Source organism: Pterocles gutturalis, unplaced genomic scaffold (assembly GCF_000699245.1).
Source record: "Pterocles gutturalis isolate BGI_N339 unplaced genomic scaffold, ASM69924v1 scaffold17432, whole genome shotgun sequence".
NCBI classification, from domain to species: Eukaryota; Metazoa; Chordata; class Aves; order Pterocliformes; family Pteroclidae; genus Pterocles; species Pterocles gutturalis.
Window position 1 is genome coordinate 56,409 of NW_010108254.1, and position 10,078 is coordinate 66,486.

Consider the following 10,078-nt stretch of genomic DNA (forward strand, 5'->3'; position numbering starts at 1 on the left):
TTTTTATTTCATTCTATTGCTTCACTCTTCAATTAAAGAGAGAAGAGGAAGAAAGTTTATGTCGCAGGAAATAAGAGTCATTCTGGAGGTAACAGTAGAAGTAGGAAAAAAGTTAATATCTGCTGGCATACAGAAACCAGATTATTTGAGTAGTAAAATAGCAATAAAGATTTTATTACAGTAATCATCATTTGGGTCATCACAGCAAAAAGTTATATTACATTGCAAGAAAGGAAGGTTTTCTGAATCAGGAAAAAGACAGCCTGCATGCTAGAGTCAGTGCAGAAATTTCAGGGCACAACGAAATGTGCCCCACTGTACTTACCAGCACCGTGCAATGCTGTAGGAAAAAATACCTTCTTGTCTTAGCCTTCTGAGTTTATGTTCTGAAAGTGAACAATTAAGTTTTGGCAGAAACATACATCATAAAACTTTTTTTTTTTTAAAGTAGTACCACATCTGTAATATCAAGAATTTGGATCTGTCCCCATGTCATTTCTCTGTTGAAGAGTTCAGATGGCAAAGGATACAGTATTTTCTTCCGAAAGGGATCATACTTGGATATCATAACAGTGCAAGCACCACATCCACCTTCTCCACATCCCAGTTTGGTTCCACACAGGCCCACTGAGAGAAGAGGAATCAAGGAAAACACAAAGAACGTTGGCAGAGGCCTGCTCAAATGGTTGTCAATCAAGGCTTAGCAACAAGTTCTTGCTGGAAACCAAGCACTCATTTTTCTGCTTAATAACTTAAATTAACATAAGTAAAGTTTCAAATGCTGGCACATGAGCTTTGAGACCAACACCCAAAGCCCTAATAAGGAGGCAGTCCACATTCCAACAAGTTCTTAGAATAAACAAAAAATTTCTGAACAGTTCTCATTTTCCATTATACTCAGAAAAGGAAATTACATAAAGGAGACAAAGCACTCGGTAATTGCTGCACAGGAGCTGTTCAGGCATGCAGACACATCCCCAAGAGACATGGTGACATTTCCTTCAGCACCTTTCACCAGCAGTGGTTGACTTCTTCCTACACCTGGTGATTCCCACCACCTAGAAGGCACCCAGGCAGGGTAATCATGCAGTGCTACAAGTCACACAGCTTAGCACTGACATGGGAGCTGCACTTAAACTGCTCACAAACTACCTGCATCTCAAGAGACATGGTCTGGCCACCCTGCCTTCTCTCCCGGCCCCATTCATGATGGCTTCCCCATTGCTGGGGACAAAGCCAGGCCAGCACACTCCCCAGTAGCCTTGTTCCCATAAAACCACAGGAGGGAGACACTGGGAGCCAGAACTAGCAGCAGAGATGCACAGAACCACTGCCCAGGCCCTTGGGAACTCACAAAGTGTATGAATTGGTCTAAGCAGATTCCTCCTTGGGCTGCAGAACACATATCTGTACTTTACAATCAGGCATTACATCAAATCTTCTGCAAAGGGATCTCAGGAGAAGAGAATTCCTCTAGTCGCTTCCGCTTTGGGTTCCTTCACTCATTAGAACGTAATTAGACACTTGTGTATTATGAAGAGGATTGGCCATTGCTGAGAGACTCTTGGTGGGAAAAGAACAGCTGGTTTCATTGGCAACGGACACATGCCTGTGCTGAGATAATCAGCTTAGGTCTGTGGAAAAGCAACAGACATCGTGATATAGGGAACTCAAATTATTTTTGCCTTCACTGCAAAGATTCTGGAACCGACTCTTTTAATAGAATCATTTTGGTTGGAAAAGACCTTTAAGATCATCAAGTCCAGCCATAAGCCTAACACTGCCAAGTCCACCACTAAACCATGTCCCTAAGCACTATGTCTACTTTTCATACAATCATGTGTCTGCTTCAGCAGAAATAGAGCCTTCCTATGCCACCCAATGTTTCTCTTGACAACAGTGCTAATCTGCCTCAATAAAACATGTTTCTCGAAGTATTTGTCTGACCCTAACCAGACACCCACAAAATAAGTTCACCAGTGTTCACATAGAAGATCAGAAGGTTTTGAAGAGCTCAAATGATCTATTTACAAAACTATTTGCATTAGATATTAACAAGTTTACATGTAAAAGGTCTGGCAGTAAGAAGTGCACACAGGTGCAAGAGTCACACCACTTATTTTTCCTCTGGAACTTTATCCACCCAAGGTCCAGTCAGACAAAATAAGGCTGTTGACAGTTTTGCTGGAAACCTCAAGAGTGTGATTTATATCTCCATACTTCTTTCAGATCCCAGACAAACAGAACATGGCAGCATGGTGTTGCATGGTAAGTATGCAGGATTCTTTTTAAGGAATACACCAACACAGATGTGAACAGCTTGGCATATGTACACACCCAGATGGTCAGACAAAAACTCAGAAAACATGGAATGATGCTACCTACTGAACCAGACCTAGGATAGGCAGCTGGGTCATGACAGTAATAGCTACCCAGATGCTGAAGCTAATCTGACTCATGCGTTGACCAGTTTCAAACAGGAGTGAAACGTGACTGCTTGCATCCACTTGTGTAAACATGCCCACAGTATGTGGAGGGAGCCCCTGCCTCTCTGTTTGCATCATCTGATAAACAGGCCACAGGACAATCAAGTTATTGGTTGTTAACTACCCAGTAATATCCAAACTATTGGATGACACAGCAAGCGGCTCAAGTGCCTGTAATGCTTCGGCCAGAAAATTCTTTACAATTTGTGTGGAACAAACCTAAATTTCCTTCAATGTTATTGTCATCTCAATATTGTTTTCTTTCCATCATATTCTAATTCCTAGCAATTCTGAGAGTTTTCCCTTTAACATATTAATAAAGTTTATTTAAATTATATTATTTAAAATTTGCTATTGTTTAAGCTTGGAATACCAGCTGCAATCTTTGCCAGCAAGAAATACCAGACCATGCAGAGCACTCCCTCTTCTAGTCTGTGCACAAGCTCTGCCTTGCACTTGAGTGACAGGCAGAACAGTAAACAATTATGAAATGCTGTAGGCATTTAAAGCCTTCAGCAATTTCTTCTGACACTGGATACATTTTCTTCGTAGATAGGTTAGCAGAGTTGTTTCTGGGTCCACATCTTTTTCCACCACCTGCAAGAAGGGAAAGGTGCTGTCAGACACGGAATGCTTTACAACACAGATGTGTTAGTTGGAAGGAGAAAGTTTGGTCTTTCTGCACTTCTTTTCCAAAGCAGGGAGCAGAACCACAGATTAACTCCCCTTACTAGGTGCAGCAGTGTCAGTCACAAATCCAGGCACAACATTTCCTTGAATTTATTATGACAGAGAAAAGTATATGCATCACATTCATCAGGGTTTTTCAGCCATGGCACACTGAGGCAAATCTTAAAAAATCTTTCATCAGAAATGGCAAACAGAATTAGTAGTGAGCAGAGAAAGAACTGTGTTTTGTGCTCAAGTTTTGAATGCCTGACATCTCCCCAAATTGCCTCATCTTTATTGACTATGCATAACTGACCTCTGTCCCTTCCACCTCTTACTGTTAGAAGAGACAGCAAAAAGGAGCAGATAAACAGAATGACAGAAGCAGCATCAGTAATAGACTTTGCAGAGAAAAAAACAACCGTGGAAACCCTAACATGACCAATACAGGTGCTGCAGGACAGTCAGCAAGTACCAATCACCTTGAAGTTTCTCTTTCTTCCCTTCAAATGTTAAATCAATCAGTATTACATTAGTAGCCATCCCAAATGTGGGAGTGTGAAATTCCAACCACAGAGAAATTTTCTCTGCACATTGAGTCAGCTCCATCCTTTTAGTGAACACAACTATTAGCAGTTATCTATTAGACAAAAGCAGATTTCACTTCAGCCTCTGCCCAATAGTCAGAAACCAAAGTTCTGTGCTCCAAATGCCCACAGAGCTTGTCTTCCCCTTTTTCTGTTATTAATAGAGCTTCAAGAAACTTTTCCAAATTCACTCTGTGCCAGAATGTAATCATGTGTTCTTGGCTCTTACATTGTGCAAGTCTTAAGTACAATAGTTACAGTTTATTTAAATTAATCACTCCCGGTTTGAAGGGCAAATTGAAGATTGAAGCAGAGGTCATTTGTGTAAGCCTTTTTTCTTACTGATAAGAAACCTTCGCAACCTCTGTACTCTTCAATTTTATGCCTTTGACACGTGACAGGGTTATTCTAAAGAGACAAGGTTCATACTTTCTATTTGAGTCCAGATTTTTAGAACTATCCGATAAAGCTGCTGCTGCAAAACAAAACTGGTCAATTTTTGCACATCTCATTCCTGCATTGGAGATAATCTACAAGGAAACAGTTCTTCTAGCTTGAGGATGTCCTACTGTAAATCATGCAGCACTCAAATTGCTGCTATTCAGAGTAGAGTGCTCCTGTTCCCTTACCTTCTCAATGCAAAGAAACAAGAAAGAGCATACAGTGGCTCCTCTCGTGAGCAGCTGGTTCAGAATAAGAACATATATCCTTCTGCAGTAGTTTGGTAAACAGACATGAGCAGATAATTAAAAAAATGTCAGTGACTCCCACGGACAAAAGGTCTTTCACAGCCATTTCACAGGTAAGAGCCTTCCCCAGCAACTTGTGCCCTCGCTGTCGAGCTGTGTCTTCCACTAGGCTGTGCCAATGGCCATTGCAAACCCTTCCAAAGCAGCTTCCACGATAGGCACAGAGAAAAAAGCTTCAGAATAGGTTTCCAGATGGCTAAGGACTACTGAGAGTATTCTGTGCTTAGATTAAAGAAAGCCTCAAGAGGTTTTCTTAAAGAATCCAAGCAGCACTCCATTATGTACTCAAACCAAGCAATTAAAAATTTGTCCCAAAGGCTCCTTTTCAGGAAGTAAGAAATAAAACACGAGCCTAAGCTTTCATTCAGCAAAGCATTTATCCACTCAGCTCCACACACTTTAGTGAAGTACTCAAGCATGTGTTAAGTCCCAAAGTCAAAAGGTGGCTCCCACTTTGCACTAGAACATCTCCTGAACAATCCACCTCTTATCCTGTTCAAACCAATTGCCCAGGATTCAGTCACTTCAAACAACTCCACTGTAGCTGTAGATCTGCAATGCTGGCATAGACTTGGGATCAGAGGGAGATAAGGGATAAGAGCTTGGAGGACATTCCGGATTAAACCAAATCTCACACGTCAGAGGGCAAGAAGTCATTTCTTTGCACTCAGATTCCTGGTAGGGGGATGCTTGTTTATGAGTCTCTCTTGCTGGCCACAGAGTAAGAACTTCCTGCCTTCTGTTCATTGTCATTGATGCTGGTTTTGTCCTCCAACATGTCATTCCTCCAGCGGTTTGTTACAGTCACCTGCTGTGATTTGTTCTTAAAATATTTTCAAACCATGTGGGTGGGGATAACATCTCTCAGAATGTGATTCACACCTTAATATCTTACCCATCAAAACAATTCTTGCTCACCTCCCCCAGTGTCCTTGTGCAGCAGGAAACTGAATTATATCCATTGCCTTCAGTGGAAGTAGGATCAGCTTACTTAGATATTGCAGTGAAAGAAATATTTCCTTTTTGCTCAGTTACTGGGTTTTAGGGTTTGTTTTTTTTTAAAACCAAAATGTCATATTGCCAGATAAGTCAGATTGATGGCTACATTTTGATAGATTCAAAACTGTGGGTTTTACTGCATGTGATAGCTTAAATATTAATCAAATGCAGAAAGAAACTTTGTTGGAAATGTTAGGATGGCACTGACAGTCAAATGACTCACAACAAATTTGCTCTGTGCTGCTGTGTTTGTACTACATGTCTATTTGTCTACTGATGCTTGAGATCTTAAACACTCAGAGCACCTCAGGAGGGAGCCCAGCCTGGCCCTACAGCTCAAGCTTTAAGAACTACACAGAACAAGTTCCTAAGCAGTACTCTACACTCTTAGAGCCCATGGACCGGTCCAGAGAGGTGTTGAGCTCACTTCCCCATGATTTCATGTACAAAACTTGGATCTACAATAAATATTTTGTTTGCTGTCTTCTCTGCCTGCCTTTCACTAACTCAGATAACTTTGTCTTTACAACATAAAGCAGCATGTCTAAATTAGTATTCCCAGAAAGTTAAAGAAAGGATTTTTTAATTTAAAAGAACAGTGGTTGAGCAAGGTAAATAGAGAAACAAGAAAGAAAAGAAAACAAACTTTACCAAACAACATGCTAAGCTTTCCAACAGCTAGGGTCTCTAAACGAGAAGCAGATGCTTTTCTGAATGACAAGCTCCCATTGAATCCCTAGTCCCTCAATTAGTTGCAAGAAGAGAACGTGAAAGGTTTTAATCAGACTGCCACACAACAAGTCAGACTAGTCAACGGTAAAGATTCCCTAGAACCTTAAAATCTGTGCACGTGTATACCTGAACTCAGATTTCAAATTCAATTACTAGGGAAAAGAATTAGAACAGAGATGAACAAACTGAATATAACCACAAAATGTAAATCCGCTATTGGTCATGAGAACATCTTGTTCTGCTTTAAACCAGCACATTGAAAACTTGTAATTCACTGTTTATGTAGGACTCAGAGGGTCCCAAAGCTAAAAAAAAAAAAAAAAAATCCTGCATCAAACATCCATAGGCTTTGCAAGAGGTCTAATCTGGCTTCCAGCATAGACCCCCTCTTAACATTCAGGATAGAAATAGAAATATTGACTCCACACATTTGAACTAAAATTACATACCACATATGCATGAGATGGACTTGTCAGCTGAGGAAAACAGAATTGCCACTATTAGCTTTAAATTGCATGTGTTGTTTTCCATTCTAGTTTAGGCAGACTATCAAGATAACTTTGTATTAGCTGTGTGCCAAGCTTTATGCCCAGTGAAGTAAATAGGTGCTTAAAATAAACAATCCTGAATGTGAAGTATGCTCAGCTGTTCCAAGGAGACTTTTTCTTGACAACATTGCAGACTGGGCTAACGCAAGAGAGGATTTGCTGCCATGAAAGTCCCTATCTTATCAACCACCTCTTATCACGCAGTTTTGTACTATGACAGAATATCAGCAGCCCATTAGCAATGTCAAACTGTCACCAAATCACACAGCAGTAGCCTTTCCCACTGGCCCTGCTATCACATTCTTCACAATGAATATTTACTGTAATATTTAGTCAGGACTCCATATGGATAGAGCCTTATCCTAAGTTGCTACCTGTTGTCTCAGCAGCATTGCCCAGGCACCTCCCACCACCCCTTCCATCACGCAGCCTCTCGTGTGCAAAAATGTCCCAACAAACTCCACATTTTTTGCCACAGATCAGATTGCCCTGTGAGTCCAATTCTCTCTCAAACCTGCATTTGGTGGGGGTGTAACTCAATCTACTTTGGCTGCACACCCAAAAAGGGAATAGAAAAAGATATCCCTGGAGGCTCTGGGTAGAGCACAACCCAGGAAGCCCTTTCCTCTCTGATCAAGTAGAACCTGCCCCTTTGCTGGCACTGCCAGTTCCATGAGCCAGCAGGGAAGGATGCCGAGATAGCCTTGACATGTGGAATGTGCTGGTACCATTGGTAGTATTAATTGTTCCCTGGTGGTGTTTTTTTTAGCCAACAACAGCCGAGATCACACTGTAATAAATAGTGCACACATGGACAAGGTCAGCTCCAAGATGTGGCTTTTGTAAACAAGAACTGCAGTTCCATAAAAATTGCTGAAATGCACCAATGCCATTGACAGTATGCTCGTTAGCTCCAGGATACAGCAAGAACAGACAGCAGATAAAAAAGGAGCTGGTTGTCTTCTGCTGCTAGCTTTCAGGGTCTAGGGTGCTCTTTCTCCCCTTCTCTCTCTCACCCTTCATGCATAGAGTCCCACAGAACCAGTTCTGTGCAGGTCAGTCTCTTCTCTGTTGCTTTGACTAATATACATTTTCATATGCCAGCCAAGAGTCTCCTCCAGGACAAAGGGCTTTTCTATCAATTTACACAGAGCAATGCTCCAGTAATACCCGAGCACCAACCAATGCTGAAGCACCAACTGTAAATGTATATACCAATTTGTTTATGAGTGGTATATTGGTTTTGAATGTTAGCTGGTCTGGCACCCGAACTACAATTCTCTTTCATCAGAGCATACCAGAAAAAGAAAACAAGACAGTACACTTGGCCTGTATCAGAGTCTGGATTGCCCAAGGTGTTTGTGGCAACCTCCTACTGCAAGACTTAAAAAGCTCCCGGTTCACACTCTGAAAACTGGGGTTCACAGAGGAGGGATCTGAAGTCACCAAAACCTTCACAGAATGAGAACAAGACAAATTAATGGTATACCACCTGTGCCCATCATAGCAGAAAATTAATCAGATGAAATTCACAGATCATCTCTGGCCACTGCTTCACAATCTCAGTTACCAGACTCAATTAGCTAGTCATGATTAACCTGGAGCTTCAAGTTTTCACCTCCTTCTAGAAACAATGAATGGCTGATATGTCAATTAACATTGACATATGAACCATTAACTGATCAGTGTGAGCAAAGCTTCAGTTGTCACCCTTCTTTATAAAACCTCAGAATCAGGGCTGGGTTGACTGTCAGTACCACATTCAAGAGCTTTTTGACTAATTTATAATCCATACTAGATAAACTTCATTCTTCACCTATTAGATAAACCAAAACTTTGATATCAAATGCTTTAGTACCTTGGAAAGTTCAAATTCCACTCCAGTGTGGGATCCAAATTCATAACTAAAATTGTACCCCAATTGTAGCAACAATCTTATCCACATTTACATTTGATTAAATTAGCATGAAAGATCAACAAAAGCAAAACTGATAGTAATCCTGTGCCAGTCTGTAGGGCAGGGCACAGAGCTTTTAAACCAGCTAAGAATGTTGTGCGATCCCTCAAGGGATTAAAAAACTAATTCTCTAGCCCAAACTTATTGCTGCATGTGATTTACCCCTAGGCAGTGCACAGGGAAGGTCTACATCCTCTCAGCTCCCCAGTACACAGTAGATATGCAACCTTCTCCCCTCCCATGTTTCCCAGCTGGAAGCTGCTTTGGCACAAGTTTCCCTGCCCAAGTATCTAGGCAAGGGGAAGGTGGTGGGGCAGGTGGTGGGGCAAGATTAGCATTGAGCTGAGCTCAGAAACAGAACTAACTTGGTACTCTTAGTTCAAAAAAAAAGAGGCAGCCTTGACTTGTTACGAGGTTTTGAAGAGTCAAGGCTGTAATGCTAGACAGGGGAAGTCCAAACACAGAAAGGGGGCTCTGGGACAAACTGTTCAAAGGTGTTCAGCATGTGCAAGGACAAGCCCACCCACAAGTCACTTCTCAGGTAATTGTCAACAGTTGATCTAGGAAACAGTATCAGTTAATGGGCTTTGATTTTAAACAGTTTTCTAGCTTCTTAAATGGAAATAGACTGAAATAAACTTAAATACCTTTTAAAATTAAAATATCACAATTGCTTATTGAACATATAAATTATATATGGATGCTTACGTTTGAGTTACATTTTCCAGATCTGTTGTAATTATTGAAATTATTTCCAGTAGCAATGTTTGTATTAAGTCAGTACACTGTTATTTAAAAGTAGTTGCCTCAGCATTGCAGTAAATTATTACCAACAAATACAAAATGTAAAAGAAACATTATACAGTTGTGTTACTCTTTGAATAATTCACAAGGTAAAGTCAAAGAAGAGAAAAAGGCACTTAGCAAAGGAATAAATAGTCTTCACAATTTAATATTTAAGTCTTAGCAATTGTGCTGGTATTAGAAAACTTCAAAGGAGGAAAAAGACTACTAGAAAGATAAATAATCGAGAGACAATCCAGAAGCAAGCTGGGCAGAAAGCTGCAATCTTCCTTACCTTTTTACCATTCACAAAGAAAACAAGTTCATCCCTTGTCTCATTTGGAGCCATCCTGCACACCTTCCAAAATTCACTCAAATAGGGCCACAGATCACCCTTCCGAGAGCAGCCCTGCACCCCAAAGCAAAGTGAGCACCAGCGACAAGTAATATGAGTCTGCCTCAAGAATGTTTGACTTTATTTCTACATCAGTGCCCTATGAAACCCCATATTATATAAGAGCCAGCGGAGAGGCGTGCCAGCTGCTTTTGGTTGGTGCTTCTGCAGCAG

At 41.0% G+C, this 10,078-nt stretch overlaps 1 protein-coding gene across 1 annotated transcript in view; it reads right to left on the reverse strand.

Annotated features, from left to right (window-relative positions):
- XDH (xanthine dehydrogenase) overlaps positions 1-9,832 on the reverse strand; it is a 49,836-nt gene extending 40,004 nt beyond the window's left edge. Inside the window, exons 1-3 of the mRNA XM_010072578.1 lie at positions 9,806-9,832; positions 3,026-3,083; positions 531-627 (exon numbers count right to left, since the gene is read on the reverse strand). Of these exons, the coding sequence (XP_010070880.1) occupies positions 531-568 (38 nt within the window). The 5' untranslated portion in view covers positions 569-627; positions 3,026-3,083; positions 9,806-9,832. The remainder of the gene's footprint in view (positions 1-530; positions 628-3,025; positions 3,084-9,805) is intronic.
- Between the last annotated feature and the right edge of the window lie 246 nt (positions 9,833-10,078).